The sequence below is a fragment of the Zingiber officinale genome, chromosome 2B, assembly GCF_018446385.1.
Source record: "Zingiber officinale cultivar Zhangliang chromosome 2B, Zo_v1.1, whole genome shotgun sequence".
Lineage (NCBI taxonomy): Eukaryota > Viridiplantae > Streptophyta > Magnoliopsida > Zingiberales > Zingiberaceae > Zingiber > Zingiber officinale.
This window is the reverse complement of record NC_055989.1, coordinates 53,848,167-53,871,955: the sequence shown is the minus strand read 5'-3', so window position 1 is coordinate 53,871,955 and position 23,789 is coordinate 53,848,167. Positions and strand designations below refer to the sequence as shown.

At 34.3% G+C, this 23,789-nt stretch overlaps 1 protein-coding gene across 1 annotated transcript; it reads left to right on the top strand.

The window, feature by feature from the left end:
• The first annotated feature begins 1,082 nt into the window (after positions 1-1,082).
• Positions 1,083-22,769, top strand: LOC122045649 (cytosolic enolase 3-like). Its single transcript, XM_042605965.1, has 13 exons — positions 1,083-1,403; positions 1,505-1,659; positions 2,547-2,721; positions 3,134-3,205; positions 3,283-3,399; positions 15,434-15,514; positions 15,857-15,933; positions 16,288-16,391; positions 16,707-16,805; positions 16,890-16,975; positions 17,042-17,128; positions 17,831-18,028; positions 22,287-22,769. Exons 1-13 carry the CDS (start codon positions 1,299-1,301, stop codon positions 22,353-22,355), a joined length of 1,425 nt encoding a protein of 474 aa, XP_042461899.1. The 5' UTR covers positions 1,083-1,298; the 3' UTR covers positions 22,356-22,769.
• The last annotated feature ends 1,020 nt before the right edge of the window (positions 22,770-23,789 follow it).

The following is a 23,789-nucleotide window of genomic DNA, read 5'->3' as shown; positions in this document are numbered from 1 at the left end:
TTTATCATAGTCAGTTTAGAAATTCTCAGATGTGCACTAGTAGTGCATCAAAGATATAGACATCCATATACTAGATAAATGATTATGAGAATCTCTAAACTTCTTCGTTAGTAATGATCCAAAAACTTAATATCCATTGTAAAATTTCTTAAATTTTAGTCATTGGAGTAAATGATGATATCATTCACTTTAAGTGATTAAGTATCGTTGATCCTATAAAAAGATATAGAGAGATAAATTATAAGAAAGGGCTACATAGGAGAAATTAGATACCCATCAAATTATTTTATATTTATTTAAGAATTGATCCTAAAACCTATTAAAATAAAACATTTAAAACCTATTAAAATAAACATTCGTATAGATATAGACTATGCCAATCTGAAGTAAAAATACATCTAAAATTTTAGTCATTCATATTTAGGTTGAATAATATAAATAAATTGACCATCTGTCATCTAACATTGCATTCAATTTTATATCCAAGCTTAGAGCATCCATAATCGTTGGGTCTCTCGGAGAGTTCCTTCGCTGCCACATCCACACCATATCAAAAGTAAAAAACCTCATATATCTTTCCACTATCAAAAAACCTTTCAACAACTCTTTCACCGATTCAAATTTTTTAAACCTCCACATCATATATATATATATATATATATATATATATATATATATATATATATATATATATATATATATCCTAATTAAAAAAATATCTCTAATATTATATTTAAATTAAAAAACTTATTTTAATTAAAAAAATAAAAAAAAAAATGGTGAAGGAGTGGCTTGGAGCCGCTCCTTGCCAAATGAGGAATAAGCTACCTCCCACTATGGGAGGGAGATATGGGAGGTAACTTCTTCCGTACTGCCATATGGAGTGGGAGTTTCTCACTGTGGATGTCCTTATATACCTCTTTTTTATAGGATCGGGTCTGAAATATGTGACAAATGGATGCGGGTCTTTTCCACCAGTACAATTGAAATTGGAAGAAAGTATTCAACAAAATTTACATATCGGATTCAAACCCGAAACCACAGGTCCATCTTCGATCCGTTCGAACTTGTTTACCGATGGCATCGTTCGCAGCACCTTACAACAGGCTAAACCGTCGCAGGGCCATCCTCCGCTCAACCCTCTCCGTCTCGCCTCGTACTTCTGGGCTTGCAGCGGCGACTATCCACCGAGACGTATCACCTCAATTGGCCATCGCAAGATCCTTAGTCCTGGGATCCAAGGCGAGCGTTGTCGGAGACTACGAGGACGCCGGAGGAGGTGAAGAAAGAAGGAAAATATGTCGGTGCAGGAGTACCTCGACAAACACATGCTCTCCCGAAAGATCGAGGATGCCGTCAACGCTGCCGTCCGGGCCAAGGCCTCGGATCCTGTCCTCTTCATTGTGCGAGTTCCCTCCCATCTGCGCTACCGCTTTCCATTTGTTATTCTCTGTTGGATTTTCTGTTGCCTCTCTGATCATCACTGTTTTCTTTCCTTTGGCAGTCCAATCACATGCGGAAGGCTGTCCCTCCTGTCATCACCAAGATCAAAGCACGGCAGATCTTGGATAGCCGAGGGATCCCCACTGTGGAAGTCGATCTCTACACCAACAAGGGCATGTATCGTGCATCTGTTCCAAGCAGCGCCACCACTGGAATGTATGTGATTCAATTGTATACTCTTCTTTTGTGATGTAGTAGTGTCACAAAAGTTATCTGATTGGGTTATTACTGCCTCGACCCTATAAGGGATCCCAACCGTGATATGTATAGATTTTCTCTTTGAAATTATTATTTGTCTATTCAGTAGCGAGTAATAGTGCCGACTTTTGTTCAGAATGGGATTTGATAGTTCATGCTCAAGACAGTTTATTGGAAGAAACATCCTATAAATGATCAGAACATGATTTCAAAAAATGTCTTTCACTCTAAATATGTAAGAATTTTGCTGATTTTATCAATACAAGATGTTTCCTGTCAAATCACATTAGAATCATATTCTTGGGCTTGATTCATGTTCTGATATCAGAGGATGATGCTAGTTTTGGAATATTAACAGCCAGTTCCTTGAAGGTTTGAATAGTTTTACTCTTGATATCACTTTCTTAGTTTTAGCAATGTAGCTCTTGCATAGGGCTCCTTTTCTACTCATTTTATGACTTTGAGTATTTCTTATTTAATATATTGGAGGGTAGCTTCCTTATCCTTAAAAATTGTTTCTTTTATAATTGTTTTACCTTTTTTGCTGGAGATATTCAATTTGTTCTCTGCCAATATTAACTATGCTGTGAAACCTACTGGTTTGTTGAGTCTCAGTATCTTTACTACCTTAGCTTTTGTTGTTGGGTATTCACAGTCTGAAACTAAAGGTGCCTCTCCTGCAAACTATAAGTGCTGAATCATTAGTGTTGAAGTTGTGAATGTATCGTTTGAAGGTAGTTTTGTAGTCAAAAGTGGTCAGAGGTTGACAAGATCCATGTTTTTTTTTTTTAAATTTCTTGAAGTCTAAATGCCCAATATAATGCTGTCTTTGCTGGTTTAATCAGATACGAGGCAGTCAAATTACGTGATGGTGACAAAGGGAAGTATCTCGGAAAGGGTGTTTTAAAAGCAGTCAATGTAATTAATGAGAAGATTTCAGAAGCATTGAACGGAATGGATCCTTTGCTTCAATCCCAGATAGATCAAGCCATGATAGACTTGGACAAAACTGAGAATAAGGTAAATGTTCTCCCTTATAATAAAGCTATATTGCTGTTGACTATCTGTGCTTTTGTTTCTCAAAAGTCCTGTTGAAATTTCTCTATTTGTCAGTTTTTGCAGTTGTTGGCAATCTGCTCACCATATCTGACTATTTCTTAATTAAAATACTTAATTTCTTTCTGTCATTTGCGGAATAATGGTCTTTCCTGCAAAATCCATTTGCTAGTTCATGATTGTGCATCAATAACTCAGTTATCCCTAATTTTTCAGAGAACAAATCATATCAAGTAAACATGGTATAACATTAACCATTGTTCCTTCCTTCTGAATTTCATTTTGGAGAGATTACTCTGCATCATGCTTCTCTCATCTGTGTAACTGTTGAATGATGTGATAGTGGCAGAAGATTTTTGAAGGCTTTCTTTTGCAGGCTGAGCTTGGAGCCAATGCCATGTTAGCTGTGTCAATTGCTGCTTGCAAGGCTGGTGCTGCTGAAAAAGAGGTATGATATAATCAGTTTGTTTATTCTATTTTCTTTTATAAATCTTAAGTTTATTCAGTATCTCCTCGTTTTCACAGGTTCCGTTGTACAAACATATTGCTGATCTTTCTGGTAAAAACAATCTAGTGCTTCCTGTTCCAGCAGTTACAGTGATTTCTGGTGGAAAACATGCATGCAATGATTTGGCTGTTCAGGTTTGACCTGTACCTGTCCTGATTAGCATCCTCAAATTATGATTTTTTTTTCTGTTAGGCACTTAAATGTGTGAATGTATAGCTATTAACACCATCAAGAAGCTATCCATATAATTTTTCCATGTATTAGTAGTGCATGAAGTTTGGTTTCTTATGAGGGTGTATACATTATTATGTTAGATTTTTGATAAATTTCTTGCTAGTTCACATATTTACTGCTATAAGGTTCAAAATGCATGGAAGTTTCTTGTGATTCTATTTCTAGTCCTAGAATTATGCACACATCACTTTTCTATGAAACCAAGTGTGATAACAGACAAGGTTTCTACTAATCCAATACCATCAATAATATGCAAAAATGTAATAATCATATCTGCATAGCCTACACATTTTTGAAAAATTCTTTTTTTCCAGCAATATGAAGTGGTGTAAATTGAGAAAATTTATATATGAAGGTTATAGTTTAGAAAATCATAGTTTTTATGTGTTGTAAGATTTTTTTTTGATTAAGGCATTGCAAATTAGGTATTTATGACTTGTTTTAGGAGAATAAGTTATTTTCGAAAGTTACTTATCTATTTACAAAGGAATTAGGAATCTTATCTAGTGTTTAGGAGAATAGGTCAATGTTGGGATATTTTCTCTTTATGAGTTTGTTTTCTGCAGGATATTGTTAGTTCATGGTTGTTGCATCAATTGGTTATAAAGCCTAACCCTTGATTTGGTTCTTGATTCAATGTATTTCCTTTATCCACTACAGTTTGCATCCACTCAGTTTGAATACCTTGATGTAGTATGAACTAATCTCCTCATTGAAAACTCGAACTCTTGACTCACAAAAAGGAAAAATATTATGGAATTGAAGATAACTCGATACATAGGATCCTAATCCTTTTTATGGTCTCAAAATAAGACCAAGTAGTTAAAAATGCTTATTTTATTCCAAAATTATAACCAACTTTTAAAAAGTCTAATCTATTTCTAGGATATATAACAAACCTTTAAAAATTCAAAATAAAATTTGTAAATTATAAAATTTAGTAGAAATTTCTAAATTGATCACCAATTTGTGGACTATATCATTCTCTTTCATCAAGGACAACTTAACTCTAGGCGAATGTTCAATAGTCATTTCAAATTATTAGTGTCTGCCTCATGAAAAGTTTGTTGAGCTTGAATATCTTCTAATAAGTTAGCATATTCTCCAATTTTAAAAAATAAACTACTGTTAGATAAGTTGGTAAATTTAGTAAACGTACGTTAGAATCAAGTTTTTCTCTAGAAGAATAAACGTAAATGCTTGTGTAAAACAGGAATTTCTAGGGATGGTGAGTGTGTAGGTATACTTTACATTGTTTTCTAAGTCTATGAGGTGTATCAACATATTTTTTAATGCATGAAGGATTTTATAATTTAATGCACGAAGGGATTTTATGAGTATATGAGGTAATGACTTTAATGATACATGATGATTAATGCATGGAGGTATTTTATAATTTTGAGGGATGCATGATAATATGAAAAATTGTGAGAAATTAAATGCAGGAACTTTAATTGCCAATTAAATACTTTTTTTTTTCTAAAAAATAGAAAGAGTGCTTTTAATAACGCAAGCCTTATAGATGTTGAAGTTGACACGAAGTCTGAGTCTAGATGAATGGATAGAAATTCTGACTCTTGTAAATTTTAGATGTTTTGTACGAGATCATTTCAATCTTGTAAGCTACTAGTTACAATTGAATGGGGATGGAATCTTGATCTTGTACAAGATTCCAAAGGAATGGAACCACCTCTTGCTATAGTAATCAGTAATATTGGGAATTTTCTTTTCACGTCTTTGTCATTTTCTCTCTCCCTCTCTCTTTTCTTAAAATGAGGCTCAAGAATGATTAAGAGGAATGTTAGCCTTCCTTGTGAACAAAGAAAGCTGAGATCATCAAAGAAGCCTGGTTAATTACATGATATGATTGGGACCTATTCTTGTTGTCTGTGTGAGGATAGGAAGGCAACACAACTGATGGACCAATTGGACGTCTTCATATGACTAAGTTGTTTGTGAGGTTGATGTGATGTTGTGAAAAACAATCATGGAACTTGATCTCAGTTTGCTCATAGAGATACACATATCTTGCTGGTGTCAAGTGACGGATTGTGTGGTAGCATGAATAGGGCCCAAACATGGTCTTTTATTGGTTGTGATCAGATGCATCCACCATTGGTTGCATGATCAAGTAAAGCTAGAAGGCAGTAGTGGTTGCAAAAGCTAGTTGTAATGCTTCCTATTACAGTAGTGCACAAGCGAAGCAGCCACAACCGTGCAGGGTAGGGCTGTAAACGAATCGAATCAAACTGAACTTTTAAAAAATTTTAGTATTCGAGTTCGAGCTCGAATTTGAATAGAGATATTCAAAGTTCGATTCGAAGCTCGAACTGTTATTTTTGCAGCTCGAGTTCGATTCGATAGAAAGCTCGAGTTTGAGCTCGATTCGAAACTTTCGAGCTCAAGCTCAAGCTTCTTCGAGCCACTGATGGATTATGGCTTGAAAATGAAAAGGATCGGTTTCGCTTGAAATACACATTTTTATATAAATATAAATATAATTATATCATTCTAAATGCTACATCCAATTAACAATAAAACTGAATTTAAATGATTAAGTCCATAAAAAAACAACTTAAACAATAAATATCACACCCATTAACATGAACAATAAGTTATTCATCCCACAAAATCAACAAATTACAAAATCACTTGATCCAACGCTTCTTAGTTAGACTCCAGCACCAAACTCCTGCAATCAAATAAAGTAAATAATTTTCTGTTAAAAACAGTAATCATACATCATATTGAAATTATAAATGTATGAGTATTTGCATTTCTAAAATTAATACATATACAAGAATGCTTAATATAATTGTTTACCTTCTAAAAATCTTTTCTTTAAGTCTTCCAATCCTGTATTTGAATAAAATAAATGCAAGTTTTCTATGATTAAATGAACAATAAATACTAAAAAACAAAATCATGATGTTAACTTTAATAAATAAATATGTTGACTCAATCATCAAATGTTGTTTTTCAGCCTGCAATCAATAGAAATAAATAAATTATTTAACAATATAAAATCAAATGTACTTAATTTTTCTTACCTTTGCTTTCTTTGTCACTCCATATCGTTTTCGGCACCAAACTCCACGCGTCAGCATTTCCACAGTAGTGGGAGTTAAAGAAGCATGATACTTATCAATAACATGACTTCCTGCTCTAAAGGTAGCTTCTGAAGCAACTGTGGTGATAGGTATGGCTAAAACATCTTTTGCTAAAGTAGATAGTATTCAAAATTTATATGTATTCAACTTCCACCAACTCAAAGCATCAAATTCTTCATCTGGATCATACCAATGACATCCTTCCTCCAAATAAATATCCAACTCAGATTTTTCTGGCTGTACCATTTCAGTCTCTCTTAAATAAGAAGAAAACTTAAACCATCCTGAAGATGAAGTGGTACTGTCTTCAGCACTTCGACTAAACTGATTGCTACCTTTGGATTCCGAACAACTTCTTGATTCTTAAATGTTTTCAATGGCAGCATCTACATATCTCTAAATTGTGGACAATTTTTTTTTAACATTTGTGATATTCTCTTGTGCCTCTGCAATAGAATAAAGTTTTGGAAAAACAAATTCAAGTACTCGCATTTTACACCTTGGATCCAAACACAACCTATACACATCAGTAAATTGCATTCCCCTCATATTTGTCAAACTTATTTTTCATTTTTTGAGTCATTCTGTGAATAAACTCTTCTTCATCATGAGATTTTTTTATCTAAGATCATCTTCACTCCATAAACCTCATTCAATAACAAATTGGAGGTAGGATATTCAGTTTTAGAAATTACCTTTGTCGCTCCATAAAACACCTTTAAGATAGAAAATACCTTTTGCAATTTTTCCCATTGTTCCTCTGGAGGACAATCAACATAACCTAGTTCTTAGTCCTTGAATCTTGGAAAAACTTCTTTGAAAGATAATGCAACTTTGAGCATCTCGTATGTGGAATTCCACCTTGTTTTACAATCATCAATCAATTTTCTTTTAGATAAATTTAAATACTCCACAATCTCAGCAAACTTGAGGAGCCTAGCATCCGTTCGCGTTATAAAATCAACACTTTTCTGAACAATATCAACAATATCCTTGATTTTAGTTAAGCCATCTTGAGCTATGAGATTCAAGATGTGTGCACAACTTCTAACATGAAACAATTTTCCTCCACAAACAATATTATTCTTTATCCTTGAAAGTTCATTCAACAAATTTCTTATTGCAACATCATTGACACTGGCATTATCAACTGAAACTGTATATACCTTATTCTCAATTCTCCAGTCTCTTGCTAGAACAACATTAGATATTTGAGGGCCATCCTGAGGAGGAGGAATATTAAAACACCTGAGAACGCATTTATTTAATTTCCAATTTGAATCAATCCAATGGGCAGTGACCACCATATATTGAATTTTTTGGTTCTTTGACTTCCACAAAGCAGTAGTTAGGCTGATATTTCTTGTTGTTTTCAACAAACTAGCCAATCTTTTTCTCTCTGACTCATATATCATAAAGCAATTCTTTCTTGCAATTGCTCGTGATATACTAGTCTATTCAGGCTTTCCACGTCTATAGAATACCGAATCCTCCCTCTTTCACTATTGAAAATGGGTGGTCATGCATCAAAATCCATGTAGTAGCAGCATCTTTCATTTGCTCCATACACAATTTTCCATCATGAAATGGTGGAAAACTTGTAGGCAGGCCCAGCTCAAGGCATAGGCCATTAAGGCTTATGCCTAGGGCCTCAATTCTATTGGGGCCCATTGATTAATTAATTGAAGACATTGAAAAAATTAAATTGACATCATTAATATTAATTAATTATAAATGTCTTGCTAATTCATTAATGACACCTTATCAATTAATTCATTATCGATTCCACTTCCTATTTATACCTTCCTCTTCCACTATTGAAAATGGGTGGTCATGCATCAAAATCCATGTAGTAGCAGCATCTTTCATTTGCTCCATACAAAATTTTCCATCGTGAAATGGTGGAAAACTTGTAGGCAGGCCCAGCTCAAGGCATAGGCCATTAAGGCTTATGCCTAGGGCCTCAATTCTATTGGGGCCCATTGATTAATTAATTGAAGAAATTGAAAAAATTAAATTGACATCATTAATATTAATTAATTATAAATGTCTTGCTAATTCATTAATGACACCTTATCAATTAATTCATTATCGATTCCACTTCCTATTTATACCTTCCACTTATCTTTATTTCCTCATTAATTGCCTACCATAATTTTATATGAGATTCTATTTTGCCTTAAATATAATTCATTTTTTAATTGACATAGTTATTTATTTATTATTATTATTACTTTGATTCCCATTTTATTTTGCAATTAGCAACACTATTTTTATAAAAACCTAATAAACTCTTTTTTTCTCAATATTTCTTAAAAATCCTAATCGTTCTCTCATCAGTGCATTGTGCCCTTTTCTCTTCTCATCAGCGATTCTATATGTTTCTCCTTTCTCGCTGATGATATTCTCAGAGAACACCCTTCTCTTCCCTTGCCGATAATATTTCTTCCTCGCTCTTTCTTTTTCTTCCTCGATAATAATATGAATTAGAGATTTTTTTATCCATAAAATATAAAGTAAAATGCTTTAGCAGAAATAAAAATTTTCAAAATTAAAATTAATAAAGTCTTATTTACATTCTGACTAAAAAAGATTAAATAATTGAACAATTTTATTAATAAAAAATAAAATTATTATCAAAATACCAGTCAGAAAACTAAATTTTATATAAATTTTTTTATTTTTTTAAAAATATTTTTTTTAAACTTCTCATTTTCGGTCCCAAATCTAAATGAAAAATGTTAAGGAAAATTTGAAACTATATTAAAGAACTTTGTTTTTAAATTTTTTTACCTAAGGCCTCAAGGAAGCTTGAGATGGCCCTGCTTGTAGGATCTACACCTAGAGGCCCAAAACTAAGTTGTTGTCGTCTTAGTTTGTCTTCATGCTTCTTCTTAGCTTCCAAAGATTTACCACAATGAGAAAATGATGCTTCAAGTGTGTTGTGGTCCCTGTCTTTATTTTTGCCAAAAGCAAATGACAGCGTTTGCACTCATACTTGGAATCACCATTTGAATCAACTTGTCATTTCTGGCCATACTCCAAACTTCTTTGTCTCTTGGGTTTATGAAAAGGATTATCATCATTCTCCACATGCAAGTTTGTATTACCACCGTCATCAATTACTTGTTGACAACGTCATCAGAACCTAATGTTGGACTTATTGAATTTTTCATTGAAAGAGAAGTTGCCATACTAATCAAGTTTTGTGGATGATTATTGCTGTGATATTGAGCCTGGGTACAAGTCTGTAGTGGTGGGAGTTTAAAATAAACCATAGAAAGTAGAGAAAATGAAACAATAAACAACAAAAAAAAATTTAAAAAAAAAAATAAAAGCAAGGGAATCTAAGAACAGGCGGAGTTGCGGACCATCCACATCTAAAAAAATGGATTGAATTAGTGGGAGGCAGCAAATAAATATACAAAGTAAAAAAACACTCAGCACACATGTTTTTAGAACAAATTTGACTTTTTGTCTACAACTTGAGAACAGTAAATCTTGCACAGAAGAATTATCAACGGCTGATTTTCAAATCAGAGAATATATATGCACAAAGTTTGAAATAACTCACAAATTTAATAATCTAAACATACTTGAGGACAACTTTGAATCCACTTACTCAACTGATGCACGAAAACTTCTTCTAAATTAACGCTAATGAGAGACAAAAAAAACAAAAATAAGGTCAATTTTCTTAAACAATTGAAATAAGTTGGTGATTCAGATCCTGTATCAGAAAATAAGAAAGAAAAAAGGTCAAATTCAAGTACTATTCACACAATGATAGAGAGTAAAGTTAATTACCTATGGGAAGATCATGCCAAGAAAGCACGATAATATTTTTTCTGGACACAGACGAGAGCATTTTTTCAGTAACAAAAATGAAAACAAGAAACTTTTGAATTCTAAAAGATAAAAGGGAGCAAAATCGTAGTACTTCCATTTATATTGTTCGATTGAAGCTTCAATCTACAAAAATCAGCACCGATTAGTGGAAGGAGATGACTAGTGGCGTCCGGAGATGAGGGTAGAATCGTAGAATCCAAAGTCTGAAGGTAAAATGAGAAATGAAATGGCAAAGGCATAAAGCAGCGCTCACATTAGGGTTTAGAGTTTAGTCACAGAAGATGAGTGTATAATAATAATAATAATAATAATAATAATAATAATAATAATAATAATAAATAAATAAATAAATAAATAAAAGCTTGCGAGCGGCTTGCCAACTTTCGAACAAAATAATTTGGGGTCGAGTTCGGCTCAAAAAATAGTTCGAACATGTTCGAGTTTGGTTTGGGTTTGAAAATTTTGAATTCGAACCAAATAGTTTTCGAGCCGGTTTGAAAAGTTCGTGAGCCGGCTCGATTCGTTTATATCCCTAGTGCAGGGCTGGATTTGCTATTTAGCTGTATTTGTAATGTGCTCGTTGATTATCGTAGAAGGATTGCGGGGTTGTGAAGGACACTAGGTGACTCACATGGTTTTATGTGAACAAATCAGGGTTTGAAGTGATGAGCCGTGCCGCCTGAAATCGTTGGAATTTACCGTTCTGGTGAGGAAGTGAAATTGGAACAGCAGGCGAACAAATTTTGCTTTAGTCATCTACTCATGATCGATGCCTCCGTGTCGCCGGAAGCATCGCAGGATGCTTCTGGCGGTGGCGGATGCTTTGTGTGATGCCTCCGCAGGCACCGCAAGCGTTGCGTGACGCCTCCGCCAGCGCCGGAAGCGTTGCGCGATGCCTCCGTCGTCGGCGGAAGTGTCGCGCGTGCAGCGCTTGTGAGACTTGCGGGATCACTGTTGCAACAAGAAAAAAAGACTTAATTAATTAAACAATTCCCAATTAGAGTGTGATATGAAGGGAAGCCTTGGCGCAACGGTAAAGTTGTTGCCATGTGACCAAAAAGGTCACGGGTTCGAATCCTGGAAACAACCTCTTGCAAAAAGCAGGGTAAGACTGCGTACAATGGATCCTTCTCCGGGATCCCGCATGGCGGGAGCTTCATGCACCGGGCTGCCCTAGTGTGATATTTTGAATAGGTTTTTATAAATCCTAATTAAATTATCCCTATAAAATATATTTAAAATTAAAAAAATTAGAAATTTAAAAATTATTAATTGATATTATAAAAAATTCTTTTTTACTATTTTAAATTTATTTAAAAATTCTAAAATAATTAAAAAAATTCTAATAAATTATATTTATATTCTCATAATTTTTATTATTATTTAATATTTTTTATTGTTTAATTGATATTTTGATTTTTTTATCATTTTAAGTGTATAAAATTTAAACTAATAATTAATTAAATGAATAAACAATTAATTTATAGATTATGATGTATCAATTTTAATTCGAGTAATTATTACGTCTTTAAAGAAAACTATATTTAATTATTTTTTCTAACCATATTAAGTTGTTCAAACAGTTTATATAAAATCAATATACAACTTATTTTTAAATTATATACAATAAACATATTTATCTAATAATTACTATATATAAATAACTCCGCCACGACTAGTCATGGCCGGTCCCAAGCCCAGATAAAGGAGGAGGGTTGCATTAGGTTGTCAGCCAACGTTAAAATTATGACAAATATTCAATAATGGATCCATTAAATAATTACTATATATAAACAAAAAAAAAATACTGAAACAACATCGGGACGGCACGATACCAAAACCGTATCGTTTCAATCTGAAACCGAGACCTCGACACGGGTCGAAATTTTAAATCATGGAACAAATGACAAGTGTGATGCTATAGGTTCTCATTAAGAATAGATCGTACCTTGTGGGTGGCGGAGATAGTGCAAATCACATCACTTGGTGATGTTTGTCGTGAGGTTGGGAAGTTGGATGGAGACATATGGTTGTGTGCAAGGGCAATAAAGAAGAGTGGTGGTGAGGAGTGTCTTGTGGCAATTGGGAGTAGGAGAAGCTTGGCATGGTGGATGAAGGTGATTTGATCCAACTTCTATTTGGGATGGGAAAAAAGTTGGATTAGTGAGATCAGAGTGGTCTTGCACTTGAATAAACTAAACTCGAATGATACCTAGAATAGTACGAAAACCAAATCAAGAATTTGGCTTTGATACTAATTTATGCAGCACAAACTAATTGTGTTGTCCAAAACTCAGACTCTTGACTCATGAAAAGGAGAAATATTATTAAACTTAAAGATAATTCAATACAAGGATATTAACTCCTTTAATACACTCAAATTAGATTAATAGCGTGTTTAGTTTGTGGAATAGAAAAGATAAGAATAACTTATTCCTAGAGAATAAATAGATAAGGAGGACTTGAGCAATAGCTATTCCTTTAATTGATTCAAAAGGATATAAATATTGCCACATAAATCCTTTTTTTTTTTTGACATATCTTACTTACAAAATCTATTTTAGTTGTTCTTATGATTAACTTGATCAACTTGCTCTGCTTACCTGCTTTGGCCAATTCGCCTGTTTGGCCTGCTCAGATAGCCTACTCATTGTCTTGCTTGAATCCTCTGGCTTGACCATCTCATCAGACTAAATCAACTCGTTTGGGTTGACGACCATATGGATCAACTTGCCTAACCAACTTAGTTGGCTTGATTGAATCAATCAAATGTGTTATATGGAGTATGAAAATAGATACGGAGGAGTTATTCCTAGACTAGGAGATGAACAATATATTCCTTATGAATTTGAAATAAGTAATCCATAATTCCATAGGGATAAGGATTCTATGGCCATTTTTTGCTATCAAAGATAAGAATAGTTATTCTATGAGAATTCATACGAAATAAAATTGGTATTCCTATTAGCCAAATGCACCATAAGCCGTCTAAAAAATGCCTTTATATCTCTAAAATTGTAATCAACTTTTGAGAGGTCTAATTTATCTCTAAGAAATTTAACATCCTTAAAAATTTTAAAACTTCTAGAATTTGTAAACTATATAAAAATGTTAGAAGAAGCCGACCCCACCTACTAGGATAAGATTTGGTTGTTGTTGTATACAAGTCTTAGAAGAATTTTCTAAATTAATTCCAATTCTTAGACTGCCTCAAACCACCTTGTTTTCCTATAGAAACCTTTATAATCCTTCCCTGCCATCCCGACAGGTAACTTGCCTGTCTTCATCATCCTTCTGTCTTCAGCCTAATGCCTTTGCATCAGCTTGTCTTCCATCAAAGCACTTGCCCCTCTCACTACCCATCTCATCTCCATAGCACTCCATTCCCTAACTAGACCCTGCATGATCTTCGGATTCATTCCCTCGTGGTGGTGCTCTCCACCTACTAAACCAATCTAAGAGTTTCCTCTTTGCAGGTTAAAAGACCCCTCTGCTGCATCTGTCGATCTCATCCAGCAATCAACTTTGTTTCCAGCAATTGTGAAATTTGCTTGATACTTCTCCATTGGATCACATTTGTTTTTCCACTGCTGATTCTCCAAGCAGTAGAAACTCCTGTGTGGAACCACACCTGAACCCCTTTGCTTATCAATGCCAGTTTCTTGCAGTGAATAGATCTGTCTGCGCTTGCCTCCTATGTCCCTTGTGCCAGAACCTCTCTGTAGTACAGCAGAACCCTCTTCTCCTCTCAAATCTAGGAAAATTGCTGCCAGATCAATCTCCATGCTCATGATCACTTGCAACAGCGACCCAAGCGCTTTCTCCTTCTCACCATCACCTGCCGGGCATCCTCTGACAACACCTAACTTGCCTGTCCACACAACCTGGCCACAAAGCAGAGCAGAAAGGCACTTGCTGCTATCCTTGTCAAAATATCCCAAGAACCCTAAGCCCTATTCCTCATTAATTTCCTTTTGTAGGAAATTATTTAGTGGTGAGCCCATTATTGGATCAAATACATGAATTACTTGGACCTGGTCCATATGTCATTGCAAACAAAAACACTTTTGGACTATTGTAGGGTTGGGATTAGAATTTGGTACAAATCCTTCAGCAACAAAAACTGCAAATCAGAATGGAGTTGATACAAGGATTCTTCTTTTCATTGGCTGTTGGAGATCTACATGTGATAGTTTCATTTAATCTTGGTTTAGGAGAATAAGGTATTTTAGGATGTTAGTTATCCATTTACCAACTAATTTTGGGATGAGTTATTTCTTCTTAGTTTTCAGGAGAATGCATCAATGTTGGAGCATCTAAAAGAGACTTTAATCCCTGTGTTGATCTTCAGTTTAATATTATTTTCTTTTTGTGAGTTTGTTCTCTATGGGAAAATGTTGGTTTCTGATGCTGCATGATGAAAACTACCTCAAAATTGTCAAATTCATGAGTCATAGAAAAATTTGAAAATCAAGTTAATATCCATATGTTTAGCTGGAAATTGATTAGAAAAGCTGCTTCTGAGATCTACAACCTCATCTTAGATTTTAAATTCATTATGAAATAAGTTTCATCACCTTAGAAAGCAATGGGTTCAAGAAAAATCAAGTAATTTCTTAGTCCTTATTCTCGACTCAAGTTAATGTTGCTTTGAAAATTTATTTGCACTGGTTGCTCATAGAATCTCTAGAAATGCTGCAAGGTATGATCAATATTTTTGGTTAAATCTTAATTTTAATGTGAAGTAGATAGTGATAGCATCTTCTCAAATACACGTTGGCCCATATTTTTGTTTCAGTGATTATGCATTCAGTTTGAAATTTTGGTTGAGTTTCTTTTTTAGAAATATATCTGTACTCTGGAGTATTTTCTTTTTGTCCTTCAATTTTCCTCTTTCCAAACATTGGATTTTATTCAATTAACAATTCAGTAAGAAACTTGTGAAGGTTGTAGCTAACTACTACTATAATTGTAGGAAATTATGATTCTTCCCATTGGTGCAAGTAGCTTTCAGGAAGCAATGCAGATGTGCTCGGAGACATATCATCACTTAAAGGTGCCCACCCCAAGCCATAAGCTCTGTTATTTATCTGCAAAACACGATTTTAGTAAAAATAATCTCCCAAATATAGTCTTTTGAAGTTGTTTAAGCACAAACTATGTAGTCTTATGATATAGTTTTCTGTTGTTTCTAATTTTATATATTGCAAAAATCAGATACTCAGTAATCTTCTCAGTCTAAGGTAATTTCAAATTATTATGGAAATACAGCTCTAGAATTTTCTTACAGTTCCCAATTCATTTTTTCCACTTAGAAGAATTTCCTTTAACTTCAGTGTGCTTGTTTTAGCATATTCTATGATTATTGTCCTCATTCCATTCTTTGACTGGATTGCAGGTTATTATTCAAGAGAAATATGCTTCAGTCGCATGTAATGTAGGTGATGATGGTGGATTTGCACTGAATATCTCAAGGTAAGTTATGCTATTATTCACTGCATTAATATAACTATCTATTTCAATTATGGCAAAGTGTAAAGTCATTGCTATTTATTTTAAGAAACTTTTAGTTTGATAATTGACTCAAATACAGTTATCTCATGTCACAAACTCAAAAGATATATTCCTTCTTGGCGTGGTAAAGCTATGATGTCCCAGTCAAGATGTTCTGGTGCTTACGATTATGTTATGCCAGCATGTACTATATATAGTACATGCTGATCTGTGTTTTAATATGCCATTCAATTTTGTGGCTAAATTTTTCTCCCCCAATTATCTCTTTTGCAATTTATATTGATCAACTAACCTTTTATTATTTTTGTTCATCAGTATCACTGAATGCTTGGATCTTACTAAGGAGGCAATTGATCGAGCTGGATATAATAGCAGGATTAAAATGGCAATTGATGTCGGTGCTACTGATTTTTGCATTGGTAAATGCAACGCAAGCTTTATCTTTTCATAAGATTTTCCATGGTTCTCATCAAATGTCATGTCAAGTTAATTTTTCACGGTACTTGTTTTGGTTTTTTAAAATGTCAACTTGTGTCTGATTTATCTTTTTACCTATTGTGCACCGGACCTCTTGGAATTCAGGTATCTGATCATGGGGGTTATTATTTGAATCATCTTTTTCTTGGAACCATTCCTTTGGTCTTATCCTCTGTTTAGATTGTGATTTATGAGTAGATACCAGATGCATCATTGTTTAAGAATCAATGTTACTTTAATTTCTTTGGTCTCATCAGGAAAGAAGTATGATTTAGACTTCAAGATATCAACCAAGTCTGGACAAAATTTCAAAACAGGAGAGGACATGCTTGAGTTATACACTAAACTCTGTACAGGTAGTCACTTGATTTTTCTTTATTTTATTTATTCCATTTGGAAGTATAATGATTATATCAATTAATAATTCATGTATCTGCTAGAATATCCAATTGTTTCTATTGAGCAGCCCTTTGATAAGGATGACTGGGAACATACAAAGTTGTTTTCTGCCCTAGGTTTATGCCAGGTATATTCTTTATCCTGAGTTATCTTAGACTTGTAGATGGAAAGTTTTTGATAGAATCTTTTGCAGGTAGTTGGGGATGACTTATTGGTCTCGAATCCAAAACGTATTGAGCGGGCAATAAATGAGTATACTTATAATGCTCTTCTTCTCAAGGTAATCAATTGCGTACATGCTCCAGGCAATGAAACAATGAACAGTTGTTATCCCTTAGTAACTCTATGCTGGTATTGAATGAGTTCACACTGATATGAATATATAGGCATTCGTTTCTTGGGATGTTAGAAAAAAGGGTGTTTATATTTCAGATGGGAAGATTGAAAAATTAGAGGTTTCGGGGAAGTTATTTACTTGGGAGGATTATTGAGAAGATAAAAAAGGGCGGTGCACAAAGCTCCCGTCGATGTAGGTCCGGGGAAGGGTCTAATGTATGCAAGAGGATGTTTCCATGACTCCGTGACCTCTAGGTCACATAGCAATACATTTACTATTGTGCCACGACTTCCCTTCATGATTGAGAAGATAGAGACCCTGAAATAGATAGAAAATAATTATTCAAAATTTAAAATTTAAAAATAAAATTGAGAAAGTAAAATAGGAGAAAGATGGTCAAATACATCATTTGGAACAGAATCCATTTTTATTAATTTTTCTATCATTTTTGAAAATTGGTTTGGAAATAAACAGATGTGTTTTGATCTTCCTGCTTTTCTTTGCTCCCTCTTTTTTTTTCTCCACGTAAACTCACTTTTTAATCTTTCCTCCCTAAAACTGGGCAGATATCTAAAGATTCTAAATGGTAAGTTGTGGATTCTTGAATCTTGGGGGGCTGATTTCTGGATCTGGATTACAATACAGGTAAATCAGGTTGGTACAGTCACAGAGGCTATAGAGGTTGTGAAGCAAGCACAAGACGCTCACTGGGGAGTCATTGTGTCTCATCGATCTGAAGAGACTGAAGATTCATTTATTGCTGATCTGGTAGTTGGACTTGGCACAGGTCAGTTGAAAGCTGGTGCACCTTGTCGGGCTGAACAACTTGCAAAGTATAATCAGGTTAGATATTCTTAATGTATAATATCACCTACATATGGATAGCTGAAATAATTTGTTATATTGATTGACTTTGCCATGGTAAATATGATTAAGCTACAATAGACATACTGTATTTAACCATATAAACAAACATGATTTATTGCAATTTTTTTGTTCAATAATCCTTTACCTAAAAAAGTCTTGAAGAAACAAACCAAAATGTTGTAGCAGAAGAAATCCTATATTTAAAAAGGATTCCATCAAATTGTAGAATAAAACCGTACGTTTCTAAAAGGTCAAATGCTAAATCAAAACACTACCTTAAATAGCATAGCAGTCTCCTAAAGAAAAAGATTTACTAAAATAAACTATTTTAAAGTCTTAACTTTTGAGAAATATATTCTTCATTTGCATCGATGTGCTATTATTAACTTGGGCTAAACATTTAGGTTAATAGTTTAAGCCTGTAAAGATAATAGTTGTGATACTTTTACAATTTGTATCCTCTATTATAAAACTATACCAGAATAGTTCTATGTTACTATCATTTTACATCAAATTCCCAATGAACTTGTCAATCATATTTAAGATCAGCCTTCTTTTCCTGTGCTATTTGTAGACTATATTAAGCTAAATGATGTGAATGCAATATAATAAATTTGAAAATCTATGTATTTGATTAAGAAACTTTGGAAACTAATGCTGCATCTGATTCACATAGAAACTATTTTATTTTGTATAAATTCTAAGGAATGAGTATTCTTATGTTTGATTATAAAAATGAACTTGGAATGTCAATTCCCATGGAATTCTAATTTGTTATTCATAAGTAATAGCTATTCCTTGCTCTATTCACGGAATTGTTATTCCTTGCCCTATTCTCCAAATACATATTCCTTATCTATTTCATTTCTTCAAGAATTCATATTAGTATTCAACCACCCTTCAAATATTTGTATATACATTTGTTTATAGGTCACATAAGGCAAGGGGTTGGGTGCTTCTGGGTCCGAATGTGTCAACTGAGCTGATCGAGTTACATGGCATCGATCAGGTCAGATAGACAATTGGCTAAATGGGCCAATCAGGATGGATGAACAGGGTGGGCTAGAAAAGCAAGTTGGATTGGTCCAGCTAATTGCACTTGGCAAATTCGTAAGTCTGTTGCTCTAAATTATTTAATTGGGTCAGTTGACCTGTCGGACAGGTTGAACTAAGTGGGTAGACTATTTGAGTTAGATTGGCTTGTAGGATCGAGTGAGTAGATTAGGTGGGTTAATTGGATTGAATGGGTAAATAGGCTGTGTCAATTGGATAGAGAGGGTGCACCCAACTTGTTTTTTTTTTTAAATTTTATAAGAATAGCATATATCATTCTTTGTCTTTTCGATTTTGTAACCCAAATGTTTTGTAAGGGATTTACATTAAAGAAAACTAATTAAATATATAATATAACTTGAGAAACAAGAGAAGCAGCCAGATGATAGTCATGATAAATCTTGATAAGAAATTCTTGAAATTAAAAATTTTCGGTATTTTGAATCATTATTAATTGGTAGATGAAATATGTGAAGGAGTAGATGCTAAACTAGAATCTTGGTAGGAAATACTAGAAGAGAAATGTTTTAGGCTTAGTAGAATAAAGACAGAATATATGGAATTTAAGTTTAACAATATTAAATATAATGAGACAATTGTTAAGATAGAAGTGTGGATCGAAAAGTGCTGGAGGGGGAGGGGGGGGGTTGAATAACGCTCGTGGCTTTTCCATGTTTTCAGTGGAATAAAATAAAACTTGACACTGGTTGGTTTTACTTGATTCGGAGCACGACTCCTACTCCAAGGTTCGTGATCGTTGATCGTCTTCGTTGGGTAATTTACTGTAAGATTGAAGGATTACATTGATTATATAATTTAACTTCTATGAAAATAAAACAATATAATGACAACTTAATGAAGAAACTTGAGTGTAGTCGTCGGAGAAGCCTTTTGGCATTGTAAAGCAGCTCGCAAGTGTGAAAGTTGTATGAGTTGTTCCTCTTGATCAAATCCTTATTTTATACCCCTGTCTGGGCGCTTGGACTTGCCTCGGGTGCCCCCACAAGGCTGACATGGCGAGACCCCAGTGAAACTCTATCCGACGAACTTTATCCATCTCTGAGCGCTCGGACCCGTCCGGGTGCTTAGACTATGACGTATGTTGGCCAATCAGTGTGCGCCACCTCAGCTCCTGCTAGTCCCCCATTCGGTCCCTTCCCGGGTGCCTAGACTAACTCTAGGCGCTCGGACCATCGGGCACCTGGAGCCCCTTTTTCCAGCCATATGATTTCTTATATCATAAGGTTAGCATAATAAACAATAATATGGAAATAATATATTTGACATTCTCCGAACTGTCTGTTTCTGACTTGGATTTTCGTGAAATCCTAGGTCGAATCGACGCCTACTGTTTCCTCTACGGGGAACACATTCTCACTTACTCCTCTCAGGAAAGTTTACCTAATGTCAAACTGATAACTGGACTTTTTTGCTCAGCATTTGATACTTCATAATTTTCCGCTGGACGTCCGATCCCCGACTCATCCAGACTTCCGCCTGGTGTCCTTGACCTCCAGGACTTTCACCTACTATCCTTGACCCGTAGGATTTTCCGCTCGATGTCCTCGACATGCTAAGACTTTTGCCTAGTCCCTCGGATTAGCACTTCCTTGCTTAGCCGCAACTAGAGTTTTCCACCTGCCTAGTATTTATCAGGACTTTTATCTTGCCTAAACTCACTTAGGACTTTCTGCACACTCAGTCAGACTTATTAGAACTACAATCATCCTTAATTTTGAACCTTTTATTATTATCAAAAATTAGGATCGATCATCTGGTGCTTTCTGCACCAATAAGAAGATGATGAGTTGCATAGAACCGAGAGTTTTAGATATTTAGGATCATTTTTACAAAATGATAGAGGGATTGAAAGAGATGTTTTACATAAAATACATGCAAGATGGTTGAAATGACGGAGAGCGTCAGGTGTTTTATATGATTGTAAAGTACCTCTAAAACTTAAGGAAAATTATACAAAATCGAAGTTAAACCTGCTGTGTTATATGGATCTGAATGTTGGGGACTCGAGCATATGAGCAAAAGATGAGAGTTGCAGAGATGAAGATGTTAAGGGGATATGTGGACATACGAGAATGGACAGAATAAGAAATGAGAGTATTAGAGAGAAAGTCAGAGTTATATCTATTAAGGGAAAACTCCGAGAAACACATTTAAGATGGTACGGGCATATACTTAGATGACCAATAAATGTTCCAGTTAGGCGATGTGAAATTATAACAAATACATATCAAACGAGAAAGAGGAAGACCAAAAAAGACTTGATTAATAACAATAAAATAAGATAAAATTTATTTAAGTATAAATGATGATATAGTAGGAGATAGAGCTCAATGGCGTAAAAAGATTCATATAGCCGACCTCATCTAGTGGAATAAGATTTGGTTGTTGTTGAATCATTATTAACAAGACATATTGGCAGAGGTATGATTTATATATGTAACTTAAAGTGTGAGGGTTAAAAAGAGTGAACTTGATAATCATTATTAACTTGATAAATATTTTGAATCATTTATATATGTAATGATAAAGAGTGAGTGCTAAAAATATATGTGCTTCTAAAATCTTTTGCGATCATTGTTTGCCCCAGATCACTTCTTTTCCATTGATACCTCAAGAGATCCCTTCATAAGTGTGACAACCTAAGACCTCTGTCAAGAAAGCATGATGAAGAGAGTTTATCATCAATCTTCTTAGAAAGGGTATCATCCTTCAACCTTGGATCTCAATGACTAGAAGTGACCTTTGAACCTCTTGGGGACCAATTTGGTGCTGGAGCATGTTTAAGGTGGTGGGTGTTGGCCTAGGAAATAGTTTGATTTGAATGGGTAAAACTCCAACCTATCATACTCGACCTTTAAATCTAACCTACTCAACTTGAAAAAATAGTTGTTTTGTATACACACACTCGAGACCAAACTTTTTGTTTTGTGACTTTGGTCTTTCAAATGGTACCTAACTGGCCTGTGGCTTTAGAGGTGAACTCACCATTTCTTGAACCTACTTTGTATGCTCAATAATTAATTAAATCTAAGGTTTTACCCTAATAAGGGTAAATCTTAAACCCGAACTATCATGACAAATAGCTGTGCAACTTAAGTATTTGACATGTTGCACATCTTACCTAAAATTTTTATCTTGACAATTTTATTTATCAACACAGATTCTTAGAATCGAGGAAGAGCTTGGAAACCAAGCTAGCTATGCTGGAGAAAACTGGAAATTTCCATGATTGCAAGTTCTCTGGGATAAATTTTTGCAGCTCGAATCCTATTGTAGGGAGAGATGAAGTTTTCTTTATTGTCCCGGGTCAGTGTTTTTCAAGCTTGGAAGTGATGGAAAATTCAACATTTCCAAATGTTCGACGAGTAAACCGAATGTTTGACAGGATGTACTCGATGCTCTTCTTCAAAATGCACGGAAGTCATATTGAACAGCCTGTGTTTCCATGGCCCCTTCCAAGGTTTGTTTACAGCGCAACAGTACACTCAAACTGAGAAAGAAAATGATTGTAAAAAAGTTTCAACTCATTCACGAGACACAATGCGTCTTCTTGTGTTTTGTTTATGATTGTCATTAGTTTTGATATTTACATATTGCTGTTGCCCTTTCTTCAATCTTCAATTTTGTATTCTGTTTAGATGCTTGCCTGGATAATTGCCAAGTTCATGTTCATAAATGCCGGATACTAATATCTTATAGAAATATTTGCCCAGCATCAATAGATCTATATTCCTAATATTTGAATATATTTTTACTTGATAAAATATGCTAGGAGTCTTTGAGAGGGAGGGATTTATTTTCGGATTTACAACAATTAAGTCTTATTCTACTAGATGGGTTGAGTATATAGATCTTTTTACGTCATTGAGCTTTATTTTCTATTATATCATCATCTTAAATAAATTTTATTTTATTTTTTTATTGTTAATCAACTCTCTTTTAGTCTTTCTCGTTTGATATGTATGTTTGTCATAATTTCACATGGCTTAAGTGGAGCATTTATTGACTGTCTAAGTATATGTTCGAATCATTTTAAACGTTCCTATCTTTATTGGAAATATTTCAGTTACTCCGTCTGAAGTCTTTACTCTAGTCGTTACATACTCGTATATATTCTTAATTAGTTCAATATATATTACGCTAATATCTCTCATTTCTAGATTTCTTCATATAATTTTTCTTGGAACTCTATCATAAGTTTTTTCTAAGTCAATGAATACCATGTGCATACCTTATTTTTGCTCTTGATATTTTTCAATTAATTGTCTAATAAAATGTATAACTTCTATTGTCGATCTTCTAAGTATGAATCGAAATTGATTTTCGGTCACCGTGATATCCTTTGTAATCTTTTTTCTATTATTTTTTTTCATAGTTCAAGGTATGACTCATTAATTTAATACTCCTATAAAAAGGTAGATCCGCTACCTTAGCGGCCCCCCTAGTGCCGGTCCCACGGATATGGAGGGAGATTCATGCAGGTACACAGGCCATAGGCGCATGGCGGGGTAAACCCCAGGTCGTCAGTTCCTGAGAATCGACCTCTGGTCATTACGCCATAGATACCATGCGCCCACCGTCTGCGCTACGCCCTGGGGGCAATTTAATACTCCTATAGTACTTATTCTCCATTGTTCTTATATAAGAGAATTAAAGTACTTAT

Bases quoted from the DNA above. Each gene is read 5' to 3' on its own strand.
- LOC122045649 (XM_042605965.1), top strand. From the start codon at position 1,299: ATGTCGGTGCAGGAGTACCTCGACAAACACATGCTCTCCCGAAAGATC. The intron at 1,404-1,504 runs GTGCGAGTTCCC...TTCCTTTGGCAG, and splicing joins CGGATCCTGTCCTCTTCATT to TCCAATCACATGCGGAAGGC. The intron at 3,206-3,282 runs GTATGATATAAT...TCGTTTTCACAG, and splicing joins CTGGTGCTGCTGAAAAAGAG to GTTCCGTTGTACAAACATAT.